An 18,601-nucleotide genomic window follows, 5' to 3' on the forward strand; every position below is an offset into this window, starting at 1 on the left:
CCGCGAGCAGATATCCGAAAATTCAGCTATTTGATCAATCTTCTTGAGGAAACATCCAGCGGTCTTCATCAAGAAGTCAAGCTGCTCGTGCCCAACAAGGGCTACATCATGCGCAGCTATATCTTCGAAGAGAGACTCCGAGGAGCACCGTATACCCAAAAAGTAGAGGAGTATGCCTATCCCAGACAATTAGTCGGGCCTCCTGACTTTTCAGACCCAAGCCTAGCTGCCCTACTTCAATCTGTGGTTTGCTGCATTACGGTCGATGGCGTCAACCCAGAAAGCATCGCTCAGTCTCTTGATGCTGTGCAATCCCAGCTGAGCAATCAATTGTCACTGCGCTGGCTGTCTCCTACACGAATTCCTCAGCGTCGGCTTGCTGTAATAGGAGAGTTGCGTCCTTACTCCATGTCCTGGAGATTTTTCCAGGCCGCGCGAGCGCTAGGCGTTTCCGTGGTTGCATATGGGCCTCCTGGACAGGCTAGAGGCCGAGCCTCAAGGTTCTCAATTTCGAGAAGCGTTTATTCCGCTCGACCTCACAGGTGATGCAGGGCTGCCGTTTCGTATTGTAAATGCCATCAGAGACTATCCGGAACCGATTGACGGAATCACCACTGTCACTGAATTCCTGCTCGTCCCGGTGGCTCAGGCGGCCGAGCAGTTGAACCTATCGACCTCACCCTCACAGGCGTATTCCAAAACAGTGAACAAGTATCAATGTCGGCTCGAAGATGGCTCGAACTCCTGTCTTCTTGTTCGCAGCACAGCGGAGCTTCGCGACTTGGTCGCGACCAATGAAGGAAGCGTGCCTGTACCGGGTCCCCCGTGGATCGTTAAACCGTGCAATGGCTGGCACAGTTTGAATGTTGTCAAAGTCTCCAACTACGAGGCTCTCCTGGAAGCCGTGCAGAAGGTCTCCAGCCATGTCGCATATACCCGGGCTGTACCAGCAAAGGGAGATCCGCGCTGGCAAACAGATGTACTGGTTGAAGAATACTGTGATGGGCCAGAAGTCGACTGCAACTTTGTGCTCTGGAGAGGCCAGGTTCTATTCTTCGAAGTAATTGATAACTTTCCCTGCTCCGGGGATGCGGGCGATGGCTCCGGGAACTTCAAAGAGACGCAGCTACTGTTCCCTTCCGCCTTGCCGCGTGCCGAACAAAACGCACTGCGCGACTCACTGCTCCAAACGATCCTCCGACTGGGCTTTAATTCGGGAGTTTTTCATGTCGAGGCGCGAGTCCGCCACTCCAATCACGAGTATCGACAGATTGACGGACAAACGATGGATTTGCACCCGAGAACGTATCCACCAGCATCAAATCCGAGTATCTTCCTGATCGAGATAAATGCTCGTCCTCCTGGGTATGTGGACACATGTTCAAGTGCTTTTGCGAACGGGGTGGACCTCTTCGCGCTACAGATTCTTATCGCGCTTGGTGATGAAGAGCGTGTCCACGCCCTTTCACAACCGTTTCAGGTACCGTCTCATGTAGCCATCGCGGCTATCCAAGCAGAGCGGTCCGGAATAGTCGTATCTGACGACCCTTGGGGGGATCTGAGGCAGAGAGATCCAGCCCTTATGGACCATGTCGTCCAGCATGTTGTGAATTTCGAGAAAGGCGAGCACGTAGAGGATCCTAGCGTCGATACAACACCATGGCTTTCGGCTTTCATGGCATACTCGACTGCCAGCCGTGCAGATCTCCTGAAGCTATGCGCAGATGTTAAGGCACGATTTGTTTGCCGCATTGAGTGACATATATGGTATGCTTCCTGATGGACACGTATAGAATGGCGGTTGAAAGACTTTCTCTCCATGTGGTATTTGGTCTTCAATATGTTCTTTTTCTCATACACACGATTTGCCTAACGTGATACAAGACAAGCTTGAGAGAAGATCTGGACTGTCCTCGCACATGCCATATTAGCGCTGACACCCAACATTTACGTTGCTCAGTTGAGTCTGGAGGTAATTCTTGGTATGATTCGAGGACCAAACAATATTATTAATTGGCACTCTCGATCAAGAATGCATTGCTAGAATGGTGCATTGATACTGTGAATATAAGGGAGCAGATCGTCGAAGCAAATTTCCGGAACTCTGGCCTGGCAATCGAAAAGACGACATAAACCAGAAGTGGCCCTTGAAGATTGCCAAGGTATGTCATGGAGGCTGCTAGAGAGGTAATTTCGCCAGAAGTCGTAACCCTTGGGGGCATCCCGCTGCGCCCGGAGACAGCAGTAGTCGATGAACTGACTCCGAGAAGGGAGACTGGCGCCTTCGTAGGCAGCTGCCAGGCCATCGAATAGGATCGGGATGGAGAAGCCGTCATGCTGGCAGTGCGATAGCCGGATGATCAGCGCATGGCGGGTGGCGTCATCGGCCGCGGAAACGAGGATGAACTGCGCGACGATCCGATCCAGATACAGCGTCTCAGCCGGCGATGACCGGCAAATCGAGTTGCAAAGCCCCTCCAGGTCGGCAGCAGCCATGGTAGTGGTCACCCGAGAAAGAGTCGGCTCGAACGTGGGAAGGACCACCTGGATATGTAGAGGTCGTTCTGACCATACCCCACATGTACTACTGACCCTTCTTCTTAGCATACCAGAACGAGCGATTCGCTCAATTGAGTCTGGTCTAGAAGCTCCAGATTGCCAACCCCAAAAGCCCCTCTCCCCAGCGCGGCTGGAGCTTTGTGGGAGCCGAAAAGACTGCCTCTCTGTTCAGTCACGGAGTAACCCAGGCGGATCTCACAGATGCACGAGTACGCCAGTTAAGGCCTCAGCACTCGCGGTGGGTATTGATCAGTCCTTGATAGGAGCATTGCGATCAAGGCTCGGCACTCGACACCAAGTGGCCCAACAGATGGCTCAGCGAGGATGCCTTTCCTGGCTTTCATTCTTTCATGGAGCGATTCTACGTCCGCATACAAGACTGCGCCCTCATGCCGGTGCGAAGGTGTGAAGCCTCGAGATCAGCCTTGAACTTGCCGAAGGATTAGTGTGCCCAAAAACGCGGGAATGCGAGCGAGAGGCGACTGAACAAATCCCTTGAGCGCTTTCACCATCGCATTGAGGGCGTCATGCTTGCAGCCAAGGAATATCATTTCCGACTGGGCCGCAACCTCTAGACTTATCTCTTAGTGCAAATATGAGTCTGTGGAGTTTATGTAGATGGTTCATAACATCAGCAAACGGCCAGGACCAACTCTGTACTCTGTGGTGATGTCTGAAAAAGAGCTTAATGAAGCGGCATCCGGAGTGCACGACTCGCCGAGAATCCCACCGACCAACGCTCTGCCGAGTGAGACGCGCTCGATATCTGCTATGTGTGGAATGATGAAGGCGTACCAAGGATGGCAATTTGGGGTCGATCTCTCTCGTTCCATTGTAAAACTACGTCCACCGGGCTATCATTGTTGAGGAGCCCAGTTTACGGAGTTGGTCATCGAGCTTCATTTAGTCTGCTGGATATATCTACATTCTGAGCTTGTCTTCGAGAAAATGGCCGCTGACGTGGTCACAACAGGGGTGGGAGGGAATTCTCCAATCAAAACGACACTACAAGATGCAAGCCTTGCATAAGCGCTTCACTCACGCCACTAAATTGCCAGATGGAGTGAGATGGATGCTAATGGGCTAACTAGCGAAGTTGGAGACTCAGCGGATCGATGACATGCATTTTCGGAACCGTTGAGTCGTAGAATCGTGCAGTGGGTGTTGCGAGGATTCGCATCCTCGTGCTCGGTGGCCGCCCTATTGAGTCACTTTGGATGGTGGAATCCTGAAATATTCCGTTGCAACCAATCGCATTCCGTTGTATAATGATCAGCCCAAATCTTTCCTTTCGTGTCCAAAGCGTGAAGACGGTCTGCGGACTGCCATCCTGCGCTCCGTGGGCCGCCGGCGGCGCTTTAGCAACCAGTTCTTGAAAAGTCTGCTGGTCCTACAGATCAGTATCTGGTCGATAAGCTGATAGAGCAACGTGCTACTTGTACAGTGGTCATGAAACACTGCCCCCGTGTGTCAAGAATATGGAGAGTTACTGACGCTGCGAAAATGTAGAGCTGTCAACCAGAACATGCCTATCATTTCTACTATGCAAGAAATGGTCGTCTAGACACCTTTTTCGCGTAGTGATTTGATGGCTGACAAGAGCTTACTCTGTACAACCGGAGTTTCTCCACTTGTATCGCGAGTTAGAGGGCCACGATCGCACCAATGCATGATATGACCAGGTTCTGGGGATTTTTAACCAGTACTGTGGCTTTTCTTCGCCTGAGGATCGTCTATCTACTGCTTACCATCGCTCTACAGTTTTCTTAAATCACATCCCATGGCATCCCGCTAGCTCGACATGCAATCCTTCAAAGGCTTCATAGAGTTCGTGGCCAAGAATCTGGAAAGCTGGATCGGAGAAGTGACAGTGAGGACTAGGGTGGCCACCCACGGAGACGATAATACGCACAGTCGGGGCAGGTATCGCTCCATCACATCATCCTTGTCCATATGACCTGCATGGGAAGGCGAGGGGCATCAAAGCGGCGACAAGCATATGATTCACCTATCAGATATCAGACAGGCGTTTGTTATCGGGGTTTGTGCATAGGGCCTTGCAGAGAATATCCGATGCATGAGGCAACCTTCCTTGAAGATCAGGGGAATACTGACGGAGCGTGTGGGAAATCGTCAGCAGGAACTCATCAGAGCAAGCTTTCTCAGGTCTCAGTCTCCAAGATCTGCAGGATAAGTGGGCCTCGAGAGTGTTTCCTATCTTCATCTAGCTCGATACTAGTATCAAGGCTACCAAGGATGCTTCCCGGTTTTCCAGCGAGTCTCTCGGTCTCCGCCGACAGAGTAGGGTAGATAAAGTGGAGCGTAGATTGAGGAACTGTGACCGTGGGCAGGAACGAACGATCAGAATTCCAAATAACTACAAGACTAGTCTGTGATTAGTGGGGCAACGCATGAACTAGTACATTTCGACCCCCACGATGGACCGTTGTAGAACCAATGGCACGAAGTAGTTCGGCTGATCGTACTGAGCGACTCCCGGCAAAGGAAATAGATCGATATTCAGGCACAGCCAGCGATGGGGCCAGAGAACGTGGCCGCCTTTGGCAGTCTCGTTGCTACGCTGGGGCCTTGGAGTCATATTTTCAGTATCTAATCTTGAGATGTCGCCATCTTCCCCCCGATATCTGCCCTCGTCAACGCCGATCGACCCAGCTTTGTATTAGTACGATGTAAACCCGGCAAAGTTTGTTTAACAATGGGTTCCACGACCCTGCATGAGTCCGCCCTGCATCTGTTCAGACTAATATCGACAACCGTCCCAGCTGATCTCTCTCTTTTCTTCCCACCATGTCACTCACTCAGTCACTCATTCATTTTCCTTAATCCTTTTGCTTCAACAAACCGGTCAATATGGGGTCGGAACTGGGAGTCACGCCCGAGTCGAAGCCGGAGCCTATATACAGTCCGGTAAGCATCTGGTGGGCTACCTGGGCAGGCGTTTGGACAGTCCTCGTCGCCAGTGGCATCGCCTATCTCATCGCTCGTCGGGACACTCCTATTCTGCGCATCCGTGGCCTCGGCCTGTCGCTCTCTGCTATCGTTCTCCTTCATTTGTATTACGCCCCAGTCCAGTTCGGCACCATGATCGGCCCCATCATGCCGGGCGATGCTCAGTTTTGGATCATGGGCACTTTTCTACCCTGCGGAATCGCTCTCTTTCACGCGTCCAACAGCCGTTTCCTTTACGTCGCAAAGCTCCAGGAGAAATACGTTTACAACGATCTTCGACACAATTTCCCGCCCAACCAAAGGAGAAGCGGGTTGATGGGCCGCTTCAAGCGTCTCGATTACAATACCAGGATCCTTGTTCTCGTTGGAATCGGGATGATTGCCCAGATCATGCTGACTATCATCATGTGGTTGATTTCGCGCAAGTGGCATCCCACTTGGGGAATTCCAGGCACAGAGGTTACCGGACCCAAGATGGCTCAGTTATCGGCGATGGGTCGTGGTTGGGAGTGGTATGAAGCGAAGTACTCCGATCTGGGCTGGAGAGCTAAGCTAACACGTCTAGGTGGCCGAGTATCTTTTGGCAACTGTTTTGGGCCTGGATCTTTGCTCCTATTGTTCTCTGGAAATCGCGCAATATCCGTGATACCCATGGCTGGCGAGTTCAGACCATCGGCTGTGCTATAGCCAAGTAAGTCGCCGCCAAAACCATGCGTTCTTTGTCCCACTAATGCTCTGTGCAGTCTGCCCGGCGCTCCCCTGTGGCTCATTTCCCTCTACGCTCCCGCATTTGACAAAATAAACCAAGTCTGGCTGCCCCCGCAGTGGTAAGTGCTTGAGCGCTCGGTCCCTTCTCCAGCACGTCCCTAATGGATTGTAGGATTTGTCTTTCAATCCTGGTCATGGAAATCTTCACCGTTTTCCTTCCCTGCTGGGAGGTGATGCGCCACCAGGTGCTCCAGAAGGAAACCCTCGACGCCATCGCGCAGTGGGAAGAAAAGAACAAGAAAAACAGCTCAGCCAGCAAATCCCTCGCCGAGACGGCCACTCTGGTCGAATCCATCATGACCGGCGGCAAGTCGACGAACGGCTCCGTCCAGACCAATCACTCTCGCGACAGTATCCTGACCATGGGCGCTCTCGAGTATGCCCTTGAGCGAGACCCGGCTCCTCTCCAGCGCTTCTCCGCCCTCAGTGACTTTTCCGGCGAGAATATCGCCTTTTTGACCAGCGTCGCCGAATGGAAAGAGTCCTTCCCCAAGGCGATCCGCGAGAACACGGCCCCTCGGGACGGCAACACCGAGGACTTGATCCGCGAGCGGTTCAACCGCGCCCTGCGCATCTACGCCGAGTTCATCAGCGTCACGCACGCCGAGTTCCCTATCAACATATCATCCCAGGATCTCAGAAAACTGCAAGACGTCTTCGAGCGGCCCGCTCGGATTCTGTACGGCGACGAGCGCGAGGTCGATCCCGCCACCCCCTTTGATTCCTTCAAGCCACCCGCGTCGCCGACCTATTCCAACAGCTCCCAAAAGGAGCTGCAGAGCTCTGTGGGTGCCATCCATGACCGCGTTCAATACTGGGGCGATGTCCCCGAGTCGTTCGGGCCGAATGTCTTTGATGATGCACAGGAGAGCATTAAGTATCTTGTTCTCACCAATACGTGGCCCAAGTTCGTCAAGAACCGGACGGCGTCGATAGACTCGGGAAAAACGATGCATGGGATGAATGTTTGATTTCTTCTTTACTCCTTACTCCTTGACTTCTTTACCTTCCTTTTTCCCTTCTTTACCTTCCTTCTACCCTCTTTTTACCTTCTCTTTTCCATTTTATGTGTCATTTTAATGAAGAGATATACCCTATTGATGGATGGCAAGGCCTGTGTATATACATCAACCTAATGCGATGAATACTAATCAACACTATAGTAGCCCTTCAGGGTTACATATTTGAACTGATATTTAAACCTACCATTCCTGTAATGATCTCATACCAAGTCTGACTGATCATCGCTGCGAATGATACATTCGTACATAACGTGTATATAGCTCAACTTGACACATAACATAATACGTTGTACGCTATACTTCATAGATGACAGCCTACGATCAGACCTTCTCGACAAACTCCTCACATGTCTTCTCGCCGCCCGCATATCCACCGTTCTCAATCTCCATCTTTTGGATTTCAGCATTGAACTGAGTCATGCGCTTGGCAAACTCCTTTTCCTCCTCCCACACAAAGGGGCTCTTGCTGGCGAACAGGAAGTCGATCTGCTCGAGCGTGCGGCCGGCCGTCTCGGGGAAGAAACAGTAGATGATGGGGATGTAGGCGAACATGGCGGCCCCAAAGACGTAGAACGTCTGAGAAATAGAAGTCAGAAATGAAAATGATCAAATGGAGGATTGAACTAACTTTCTCCTGGATACCGGCAAACATGACCGGGACCAGCAGTGACCCGGCGCCGTAGCCGACGGCCCAACCTGCAACACCAAAGGCGTTACCCTTGGCACGCAGCCATGTCGGGAAGATCTCGGTGGGATAAATGAAAGGAATCATCAACCAGGAGGAGCTGAAGACTACAACGTAGAGGAACACCATGGCGGCGGCTCCGGTTCCGTACTGTTCAGCCTTGTCGGGGTTATTGACGGCTCCACGGTTTAGACCACCACTGGAAAAGTCAGCAGGAGCCACGTCAAGGATGAAACGATTCTATACTCACAGGGTAAAGAGAATAATACTCAGAGCAACCGCTCCCCAGTAGAGGGTCCGGCGGCGACCCACCCGGTCCAAGGTCAAGGCAGCAATACCCGTTCCCAGAATCCCACAGGTCATGCACACGGCCGACAGCCAGTTGGACTTGAGATCGTCGAAGCCAGCAGTGCGATAGATGTTCCCCGAGTAGATGACAACCGCAGCGATCCCGGTGCCGTACTGCATCAGAACCTGCAGCCAGAAGGCCAGCTGGATCCGACGTCCAATATGAATATCCCCCGATCCGATGCCCAAAAACATTTTGATATAGCTGGAGTTCTGCGACTCGTGTTCCATTTGCACGACGGCGAGGATCTCGCGAATTTCTTTCTGCACATTCGGGTGACTGCGGTCGCCATCTCCACGGAGCTTGGTGATGATCTCGAATGCCTCCTCGTTGCGTCCGACCTTGACGAGCCATCGAGGCGATTCCGGAATGAGCAGGGTGCCGATGACGAGGAAGAAAATCGGGATCACTTGGCAGGCAAAGCAGAAGCGCCATCGAAAGGCGCCGCCGGCATAGTCAGTAAAGGAGGTAGCGAAGCCAATCCAGGAAGACAAGGCAATGCCTCCAAAGTTAGCGAGGAAAGTCACGGCGATCATTTGACCCCGATGTGCGGCTGGAGCCAGCTCTGCGGTCCACGAGGGAGCAATCACGATGATGAAGGCGACCCCGACACCCGCGACAACACGAGCGCAAAGCATGTGAGCGAGATTCACGGCACTAGCCTGCAGGATGGCTCCGACAAGACACCAGGCGCAGGCCAGCCAGATCCCCTTGATACGCCCGTAGGCGTCCGAGAAACTACCGGCCCAGAAGGCTCCGAAGAGAGCGCCCAAATAGTACATGGCAGCGATGCCACCCTGCAGCGAGGGCTTGATGACTTTCCCATGCTCATCGGCGAAGCCCATACGATGCTGCAGTGTGATATTCGATTAGTTCACGATACGGACTTTCTCTGGGGGATAATGGCCATACTCCATATTCAGGGGCGACATTGACAGCGCCCATGACACCCTGACTCATGCCCTCGTAGGAAATAGCCACAGCAGAGACTGCAGTGATCAACTTGAGCAGCCTAGGTCCAGGGACTGTCTTCCAGAAATGTTTGTGCATCATGGTGAATGGAGTTGAGGAGGAAAAGGGGGAAAAAAGGGTACTTTTGGAATGAATATATAACATGGAGAAACCAAGACGTGGGAATCAACCCCAGAAACTGGATAGAGAGAAGATCATAGCCGTATCGGGGAGATATGGGGATGTTTATTAAGGGAGGCAAACCCCATGGGGAGACGCATGCGAGATACTGGGGCTGGATGTCATGACGGGAATACTCCAAAGCCCAAACTATAAAACCTCGGGTATTCTTTCCTTGTCCGTCTCAAATCCCGAGTTTTCTTCCCACTTTCCATCTGTCCGCTCCCTCTTCTTCATCCTCTATTCTCGTCTCGATATTCCTTCTTCGAGACACACTTACCTCGCTACTACCATTCCACTTCTCCAGACCCAAGATTTCGCCACGGATCCCAACATGGGAAAGCTTCGCTCAAAAGATGGATGGTTAGTCTTTCCCCGCCATAATTTCTCTCCACTACACGAACTCCACACTTCTCCGTCTTTGCCATATTTTTTTTCTTTTTTTGCTAAGTTCATCACAGCCTAACTTGCCGAAGGAGGCATGTCAAATGTATGCCACTGAAAGCTCAATATAGGCTGAATACAACGGCTTACCCGAGAACAGGCGACCAAGTCAGGCCAATCTGTTCGCAGTGCCAGAAAAAGAACCGGCCATGTCTTCGAGAAGATCCATCCAATCGCATCAGGATCAAGCACTATCAACCGCGAAAGGCCAGGGAAGATCCCAAGGACGCCCCTGGCAATGACCAGGAGGAAATATCTCACCTTCTAGAACAAGAAACTGCCGACACGGTGATTGCTAATGCAACCAGCCCTGAACAAATTACCCATCCAACCTATGCCGAATCCTGTAATGACCAATATCGCAATGCCCCGGTGACATCACCATACAGCACACAAACGTCTACTATCCTCCCGGAACTCGCCAACGACTCTGTTCCCATGCCTCTGATGACCTCTCCAGGTTCGATACATGCAGGGACTCCACTGACGCACAGGGAAGCTTACCTGGTGCATCACTTCGCAACGCACCTCGGGTATTGGCTCGACTGTACCGACGCTTCCCGCCAGTTTACCCGGAAAATCCCCATCCTGGTCAAGCAATCGCCGATCCTGCTGCATGCCGTACTTTCATACGCGGCCCGTCACGTTGGGGATGCCGAAATGGCCGAACAGGCGCACGAGCGTTGTGTAGAGTTATTGATTCCCTCTCTGAGCTCGGAAAAGGTGGCCGACGATGATATTCTGCTATGTGCCATTGTCATCCTGCGGGTGTTTGAACAGTTGAACGGTAAGGGAACAAGTTTCGAACCCGATACACAGGCTAACTTCCTACTGAAACAGTCATGGTAACCGGAAGCGATCAGGAGCGTCATTTAGCCGGCTGCTCGGCTCTGCTTCGAGCGTCACAAGGACGGGAGGTGGATCCATCGACCCCAGGGTTGCGGCAAGCGGCTTTCTGGGTGTACATGCGTCAGTGCCTGTACAATGCCTGTATACATCAGCAGGCTCCTAACGTAGATTTGGTGAACTTGGTTCTCATCCCCCCGCCCCAGGGCGGAGGCGACCCTCTGAGCGATCTGAGGTCGGAAACAGCCTGGGCCAACACCATGACTTGGATCTGTGCCACGGTGGTACACTTTTGCTTTGGGTCGAGTTACCCTGAGCCCTCCACCAGAATACTCCGATGGCAACAGCTATCCGAGGCGGTTGAGAGTTGGTTGAGCACCCGACCGGATACATTTAACCCAATCTGGTATAGCGAAGCTGTCCCGGGGAGCGAAAACCCATTCCCAGAGATATGGTTCACGGCGGACTGGCATAGTGTGTCTGCTCCCAGTCGTCTACTTTTGCGCTCTCTAATGTGGTTTGTAGTTATGGCATTTGGATTTTACCATCTCGCCTGTATGCTCTTGGCCATCTACAAGCCATCACCTAGATTTGCAGTGAGGGGACTACATAGCACAGCTCGTGAGTCTGATGTGAGTTCTGGTTTTTTGGCTATCGTGCGGATGAGTTCTCGTTAACGGCATCAGATCCGAGTCATGATGCACGCTCGCGCAATTTGTGGGGCATGCAACAGTTCCCCTTCGACGGTGCCATCATTGATCACGCTCTGTCATTCCACCTTTATATGTAAGACATGTCCAAAGTCCGCGTGGGTGCAGCTACTGACATCAACAGGGGGTCCCTTGATGACAGATCCAGCGGAAAGGGAAGGGGTCATTAGATTGCTGCGAGATATGGAAGCGACCCATGCATGGCCGACAACTTGGATAATTAATTCTCTAAAAGAAGAATGGACCATGACATAAAGGTCATTTATTTATCGACAGGAGAAAAGAAATCATTGACCCTCATTAAACGATACCACGGCATACTTTCCGTTCCGGATCCAGGCACCACCGGGCGCCTCCTCGTTTAACGCGTCAACCTTGCTCTGGGCCGGGATGCCAACGCAAACGTCGGACTTGTTCGTGCGAAGGGCCAAGCTTTTGACGCCGCTCTCCTTGCCTAGGGGACCCAGAGCCGTCTCGTATGTGGTGGTGTGCGGCCACAGCCCATCCCTGGTCAGTTTGCGGTAGTTGAGGTCGCCTTTGAAGATGACCAGGTAGCTGTTCTGGAGCTCCTTGAAGAGGGCGGGTGCCTTGGATGGCATCTCGTGGAATGAGAACGGCGTCGTCCAGAAGGGGTCGCTAGTGGTCGTGATGGCGCCCGACTGGAAGAGCTTGCGGAGTCTCGGGATGAGTTGGTCGAGATACTTTCGAACTGGGAAGCATTCAGAGGATTCAAGATGCGCGAACAGCGATTCGACATCCGAGGGAATGACATCGCTAACGAACCACGGGAACTCCTTGGTATGCAGTCTGATAGAGGTAGCAATGCCGGCTTCCAAAAGATAAGCGGCATAGAGCACATCGGTGAAGAACTCGAAGCCAGCGTTGTCGAGGACAATGGCGATCTGGCGACTGGTTTGACCGGCAGTGCGCTGAAGATAGGCCCAGACGTCGTCAGTGTCATTATCGACGATGTTCCGCTGGCTTTTCTGGATCGCCTCACGGCCCTGCAGGTTTTGCAGGTCCTCCAGGGTCAGGTTAGCGAGGAGTGACAGGTCTGTGGCGTTTCCCCACAGGGCGATCTCCGTCATTTCAATAAACAGCAACTTCTTGGCCTCTTCCTTGCTCTCATCTTGGGCGAGTCGAGTATCGGCGACGATCTGCATATAACGACTGGCCAGCTCCTCGACTGCGACTCTCGATTTGACGAAGGTAGAGTCTTTCTGGCGCTTGAAAACATCGTAGTTCTGCCAGTGTTTTGAGGAGTTTAGGATCCTCTGGATGCTTCTAGAGGGATTTTCAGCGCAATTCCTCGATCCCATCTTTGCAGCAACAGTTGTACCTGTACATGTAGCACTCTCCAAAGAGCCAAGGGCAGTTGGTCCAACTGCACTCGCCAATGGCAGCCAGCTGCTTGTTCCACTCTTGAATATCGAGCTTACCGTCATCTGGCAGGGGTCTGAAGCGCCGTGAGTCTCTGTGTTTCGGTCCTTAGAGAAGAAAAGTACGTACGTGAGGGGCTTGTTCTGTTCAATTCCTTTCTTGATGTCCTTGAGGGCAATCTGAATGGCGATGCTCTCCGCCCTCTTCTGGCAGTCCACATCCTCCGCGCCGGCTGTTTCGCCAATGTCATCGATGATGCCCTGAATGATTCTGGCCCATCGCGTCTCCGCCGTCTGTTTAGCCATTGACCCTTTGTCTGACGTCCAAACTGCACGAACTTCTTCAGCGTTCATGGTGGCGGAAGGCATGACGATATGACTCTGACAGATCTAACTTGACACCTAGGAAGCAGTGTCAGCAGATTCAGAAGACTATTTATGTATTCTTATTATGAAGAAAATTCGAAGGATCATCCCTCGCCTGGTTCCCAAAACAGTAGCAGGGCTCGAGGTCCGCTGACCATCATGTATCAAAGGTTCTACGCGGGAGGACCTCGGCTGTCTCCGATCTAGAGAGAGTGGGTAGGGTGGTCGTGTAAACGGTCCGAGACTGACGCTTAAATGGCTCGCTTAAACGGCTCCCCACGTTTTGCAATCCCGAGGTTTGACGGTCTGTGCACCTCGTCTCGAGGATACCCGATTAGGCAATTCTGTCTTGCATCTCGGCCTCGGAATCAATCGTGATGGAGCTCGTAGGTGCATCCAGAATCCTCCCTTCTCAACACTTTCTCGTGCGCATGACCGCACGCTTTGGATTATGAGGGGTAGTGGGGTATTTTGATTGTCCGCAAGAATTGGGTAGGTTTCGAAAGGTATATGAAGCGGTTCTTCGCTCTGGATACTGTTGGAATCCAAAATCTTGTATATACACATTACAAAATGGTCACTTCAATTGAATTTGCTGAGCCCAATGGCTCTGCTCACGTCAACAGTCCTCACTGTTGTGCCGCTGATGGTACTCTCGACATCACAGTCATGGGAATGAACAGCGGTACAGCCATGGACGGCATTGACTGCGCCCTTGTTCGTTACCGCCAGGATTCTCCTGAAGCTCCTTTGCATATGGAGATCCTCAAGGTACGACAGCTCTAGTGGTCTTTCTATGATTCAACTCCAGTAGAATTGACAAATCGCCATGTACAGTACGACGAGATCCCCATCCCTCAGCACATCAAAAAACCCGTCCTCACCATGCTCCGCGAAACAAAAACTACTCCCTCCCTCATGTCCCAGCTGAACGTCCAGCTTGGCAACATGTTCGGCGAGACCGTCAAGCTCTTCTGTGAGAAGCACAATGTTCCTATTAACAGCATCGACCTCATCGGCTCCCATGGTCAAACTATCTGGCTTCTCTCCATGCCCGAGGAGGGCGAGACCCGCTCCGCCCTCTGCCTTGGCGAGGGAACTGTCATCAGCGGCTTGACCGGCATCACTACAGTCACCGACTTCCGCATGGCTGAACAGGCCGTCGGCCGCCAGGGTGCACCTCTTGTCGCTTTGATCGATGGTCTGCTCCTCCACCACCCCACCGAATGGCGCATCTGCCAGAATATCGGCGGGATCGCTAACCTCTGCGTCATTCCACCCGACAGCGAGGGTGGCGTCGACGCCATGGTCGACTGGGACTGCGGCCCAGGCAACATGTTCATCGACGCCGCGATGCGCTACTTCACCAACGGCGAGATGGAGTATGATCGCGATGGCGAGTGGGGTGCTCGGGGGACTGTCAACCAGGCCGTCGTTGACAAGTTCCTCAACAACAACAAGTACTGCAATCACCTGCCTCCCAAGACGACCGGTCGTGAGACCTTTGGTGACAACGAGGCCCAGGAGATCATCGATGAGTGCTTAGCGCTGGGCATGAGCAAGTACGACACCGTCGCCACCATCACACGCATCACCGCCCAGAACATCATCAAGCAGTACCGCACTTTCTTCCCCAAGTTCAACATCGATATCAACAAGATAGCCGCCGTCTACATGTGTGGAGGTGGTGCCCGCAACCCCAACATCATCAACTACCTCAAGGAGCAGCTGCCCAGCGTGGCGATCCTCAAGCTCGATGAGACGGGTGTTCCGTCAGATGCCAAGGAGGCTGTCTCGTTCGCTCAGCAGGCTCTCGAGGCGATTCTGGGCCGTGCCGCTCTGGTTCCCATTAACAGTGACACGTTGACGCCCAACACCATCTCGGGTAAGATTGCGCCGGGGTTGCGGTGGAGAGAGGTTATGGCGATGGCAGTGGAATTCGGAAAGGGTCGAACTCGGTTGCCAACGGTCAAGGAGATGGTTGTTGACCGGCCCTATACCTACGGGAAGCCTTAGTGGTGCAACTTTCTATTTGTTTAATATCTACTTGCGTATAAAGGTTTAGCAATGGTTCATTTCAATCTATCATTTTAGCGACTTTGGAGTGTCTTTTTCGGTTGAATTTCCTCATGGGCCCTGTCAAGTGAAATGCAGTGTACCACCATTTTGTGGTCAATGGGACATTGTTATATCTCAGGACTGTGTAGAATAAGAGGGTTACATTCCACAACGCAGAAGGTGACACGTGATAATCTTACATGATATAGTTACTACTTCGATTTCCTAATTTTGACATTGATTCCAGCTGGTCTTTCACTCATTCATCATCGCTGGAGCCCTATGGCCATGCTGGTCTGTATAAAGAGACTGACACATTTAAACATCTAACTAAATCATATAGATTGATTAGTGCTCCGTCACTGCTTGTGACAGATGATATGCTATATGTGTCTCAAACATGAGAACCAACTAGTCAAATCAATTATCGCCAGCTTCAAAATGAGATTTGTATAATTCAAAAGTCAATACAAGCTGATTTATCTCCTCCGCAGAGCGAGCAGTATGGATTTGACCGGAACGAGGCGCGACATTGAGATTGGCGCCAGTGAAGACTGTCCCCCTCGGATTAATGTCTCTGTGAAGGAATGGAGGAGAGCTAACCAACAGCCGAGTGGTATCTATTAAGTTGGGTTGACTTGTGTGCAGCTAAGATGTAGCTATTTCTATATCCTTGTCAAGTTTCTTGCCTTATACACTGATAATCATGTTCTCTACTATAACTAATTATTGATTACGGTTCCATTTAATCTTTGCTTGTTACCATTGAATGATCTCTACATATGAAAAGATAAAGGTATTATGAATGGACTGTTCATAAGCACTCTTAGAGAACTTGCTCTATAATATAGACAGGCACTAGTATAGTTTCCCTGTGAATTCCTATTTGAATTAAGGATATCTCTAGATCACTTAATGATCCCTTTATGATTGATTAGTGATTATTAATTACTTTATCTCAGCCCATCATATCTGCCCTGCACAGTGCTGCTGTGTTGGTGTCTTAACACCCCTACCTCTGCAGGCTACGACGGCCTCTGGCCTTGCGAGGTTGATGGTCTTCAAAGCCATTTACATGTCATACAATGGTGGAGGATCTTCAACTACGATTCTTCTACACTACCTACTCCTAGGTACTGCGCCTCCGATTGTACGTACGAAAATATAGTTGCAACAGCCAGACCCCTGCCACAGCTGTCTTCGGTCTGTTTTGTCTCTATGCTTTCAGACCAGCAACCAGCTTGTCACCAATCGACTTGATACTGTCCTCGAATTCTTTCGCATTCTTTGCCTTCCACTTGGCAGTCGCTCCAGGCACGGCGTCCTTGCTAGTAAAGCCTATGAAGAGGACATCATTGGGATCGTGACCATGGTCGCCATCGAGATGCTCGTTGGGGAAGCAAAGGTCAGCCAAAGAAATGGAGGCTTCGCCGGTAGAAACGCCGCCGTTCGTGTCGCCCCAGATTCCGTAATGCTGTGTAATGGGTTCGCTATTAGCTACGGAGACGGACACGGACACCGACGTGCAGGCTGCTGTATAGATGAGAGAGACATACCAGTTGACCATTGCACACGACAGCCATAACGCTCAATGGCTGCATTCCATGTGACTGGGGCGAGAACTTGGGAGAGTGGTCCTCATTTCCAAACACCACATAGGGGTGGACATTGGCGTTCAGGTCGGAGATGCCGAACTTCTTCACGTCGGACTTGAAGGCAGTCTGGCCCTGGCCGGACGGGTCGTTGGCGCACTTGCCGGCGGAGTTGTTGGCCCCGTCGCAGTCAATGTCCATATTGGTGTACCCCTTGGCGGAGGAGATGAAAATGGCGCCCGGGATGTCGCCGCAGTAATTGAAAGACTTGCCTTGGCCAGCATCACCATTGGTGAACCCTTTTGCCAGTACCTTGGAACATTTTCCCTAAAGGCGCAAAAAGAGATATTAGCTGGCTGGCTGAAAACCTTGAGATGTGTGCAGTATACCTTGTGCTTGTCGTAGATCTGTTTCAGGTTGTTGGGCAGATTATAAGCAGTGGCCCCAGTAACTAAAGCAATAGTAAAAATTTCGGACAGACGCATTGTGCCGGACTGATTGTCAGGAAGAGCAATTGCCTTGATATTTAAGAGAACCTGGCCTTGTTGGTTCCTCTACCTCGTAGACAGATATCATGCCCTTTATACTCAAAATGAAGCGCCAGGGAAGTCTGATAGTTCCGCGTGTATGTCGGGCCCCTGCTTGATCAAGTCGGATGACCAAGTGATTCTCCCTCGGCACACAAGCCGGTGAATCCGGAAAATCCGGGGAAGTTGACACAAGACATTTGAATCTACGAAGGGTAGCCATCAGGGTCCAGCCCAGTGTGGAACTGTAAGATCAGGCCATAGGAGGAATTTTGATCTCCTCACCGCGATGGACCCGCTGATGCTGCAAGGACTATGCATGTCTCATCTGAAGACCCTGCAGTTTCAAGATTCCCCAAATCCATGCATAAGTACATATCCTGCGAATGTAACCTTGAGGCCAAAACTTTACCTATTGTTTTGATCGACAGGTTGCTTTCCCTTTTGACATTGGAATTCTCCATAATCACAGTCTTGGGGCCAAGTTATGACATACATCTCTTCCAAGACTAGGTATGCATAGTAGAGCAAGGTGGACCAGATAGGTATACCTCGGGTCATAAACAGCAATTGCATTGGCCAATGGACTTTTAAATATTTGCACCCTTGACAGCTTCTTAGTACCTAGTCATGAGTGCAATACATTCGTTCGATATGGTACACCATAGCCCGTTTGCAACTGGGCCAAGAAGGATTGTCACTCAAATAATTAGTCTCGAGCCGATCCTAGCCATCTATCTGTCGCGTCACCAAGCGGTATGCCGATCAAAGTGTTGTCTCTGGACCCTTAATAGAAACCAAAAGAGCAGGCTATGCAGCTAGTGGAGATATCGAAACTCGAAACAGTTCTGCCTGATTCTTGGGGGCCGAAATCCCCTTCACATGCTACGGGGAACAGCTTTAATGCCCCTCTCGTAGACAAGCAAACCATCAGTTTGGAACCGTCTCAATTACGCATCCTCTGCTATGACATCTAAGACGGACCAAAAATTCCCCATCCGCTGGCGGCAATCCTCTTTGGATCATGATGACCAAGAAGCAGACCGTTTCTCAAAAGAATGTTCCATGACTTTGTAGAAGGGGAAGTTACCCCGGCCGATGACCGCCAGTTCAGGAGTCTCTCAATTAAGGATCCACCTGCATTGCTTCAAATAATCCTCAGGCGCTCAGGATCCACTGCTGTTCTCTTTGCCCA

The 18,601-nt window shown here is 51.4% G+C and overlaps 8 protein-coding genes across 8 annotated transcripts, besides 1 other annotated feature; 4 read left to right on the forward strand and 4 right to left on the reverse strand.

Annotated features, from left to right (window-relative positions):
• Nucleotides 1–463: 463 nt before the first annotated feature.
• NFIA_043920 (uncharacterized protein) lies at nt 464–1,759 on the forward strand (the record flags this gene model as incomplete). The annotated part of the gene is made up of 1 exon (XM_001267469.1): nt 464–1,759. One exon carries the CDS (start codon nt 464–466, stop codon nt 1,757–1,759), a length of 1,296 nt encoding a protein of 431 aa, XP_001267470.1.
• A 281-nt stretch (nt 1,760–2,040) lies between these two features.
• Nucleotides 2,041–2,496, reverse strand: NFIA_043930 (uncharacterized protein; the record flags this gene model as incomplete). Its single annotated transcript, XM_001267470.1, has 1 exon — nt 2,041–2,496. One exon carries the CDS (start codon nt 2,494–2,496, stop codon nt 2,041–2,043), a length of 456 nt encoding a protein of 151 aa, XP_001267471.1.
• Nucleotides 2,497–5,430: 2,934 nt separating this feature from the next.
• NFIA_043940 (regulator of G-protein signaling domain-containing protein) lies at nt 5,431–7,268 on the forward strand (the record flags this gene model as incomplete). Its single annotated transcript, XM_001267471.1, has 4 exons — nt 5,431–6,041; nt 6,095–6,220; nt 6,273–6,356; nt 6,410–7,268. 4 exons carry the CDS (start codon nt 5,431–5,433, stop codon nt 7,266–7,268), a joined length of 1,680 nt encoding a protein of 559 aa, XP_001267472.1.
• Nucleotides 7,269–7,294: 26 nt separating this feature from the next.
• Nucleotides 7,295–7,355: a microsatellite.
• Nucleotides 7,356–7,640: 285 nt separating this feature from the next.
• NFIA_043950 (putative MFS monosaccharide transporter) lies at nt 7,641–9,406 on the reverse strand (the record flags this gene model as incomplete). The annotated part of the gene is made up of 4 exons (XM_001267472.1): nt 7,641–7,895; nt 7,948–8,203; nt 8,255–9,204; nt 9,266–9,406. The coding sequence occupies 4 exons, from the start codon at nt 9,404–9,406 to the stop codon at nt 7,641–7,643; spliced, it is 1,602 nt and encodes a 533-aa protein (XP_001267473.1).
• Nucleotides 9,407–9,818: 412 nt separating this feature from the next.
• Nucleotides 9,819–11,654, forward strand: NFIA_043960 (uncharacterized protein; the record flags this gene model as incomplete). Its single annotated transcript, XM_001267473.1, has 6 exons — nt 9,819–9,847; nt 10,000–10,715; nt 10,769–11,248; nt 11,300–11,395; nt 11,461–11,560; nt 11,609–11,654. The coding sequence occupies 6 exons, from the start codon at nt 9,819–9,821 to the stop codon at nt 11,652–11,654; spliced, it is 1,467 nt and encodes a 488-aa protein (XP_001267474.1).
• Nucleotides 11,655–11,771: 117 nt separating this feature from the next.
• On the reverse strand, nt 11,772–13,232 carry NFIA_043970 (damage-control phosphatase ARMT1 family protein; the record flags this gene model as incomplete). The annotated part of the gene is made up of 3 exons (XM_001267474.1): nt 11,772–12,768; nt 12,824–12,940; nt 12,994–13,232. The coding sequence occupies 3 exons, from the start codon at nt 13,230–13,232 to the stop codon at nt 11,772–11,774; spliced, it is 1,353 nt and encodes a 450-aa protein (XP_001267475.1).
• Nucleotides 13,233–13,802: 570 nt separating this feature from the next.
• NFIA_043980 (UPF0075 family protein) lies at nt 13,803–15,245 on the forward strand (the record flags this gene model as incomplete). The annotated part of the gene is made up of 2 exons (XM_001267475.1): nt 13,803–14,000; nt 14,067–15,245. 2 exons carry the CDS (start codon nt 13,803–13,805, stop codon nt 15,243–15,245), a joined length of 1,377 nt encoding a protein of 458 aa, XP_001267476.1.
• Nucleotides 15,246–16,503: 1,258 nt separating this feature from the next.
• csnB (glycosyl hydrolase family 75 chitosanase csnB) lies at nt 16,504–17,364 on the reverse strand (the record flags this gene model as incomplete). The annotated part of the gene is made up of 3 exons (XM_001267476.1): nt 16,504–16,761; nt 16,844–17,206; nt 17,269–17,364. 3 exons carry the CDS (start codon nt 17,362–17,364, stop codon nt 16,504–16,506), a joined length of 717 nt encoding a protein of 238 aa, XP_001267477.1.
• Between the last annotated feature and the right edge of the window lie 1,237 nt (nt 17,365–18,601).

The sequence above is a fragment of the Aspergillus fischeri genome, genomic scaffold (assembly GCF_000149645.3).
Source record: "Aspergillus fischeri NRRL 181 1099437636244 genomic scaffold, whole genome shotgun sequence".
Lineage (NCBI taxonomy): Eukaryota > Fungi > Ascomycota > Eurotiomycetes > Eurotiales > Aspergillaceae > Aspergillus > Aspergillus fischeri.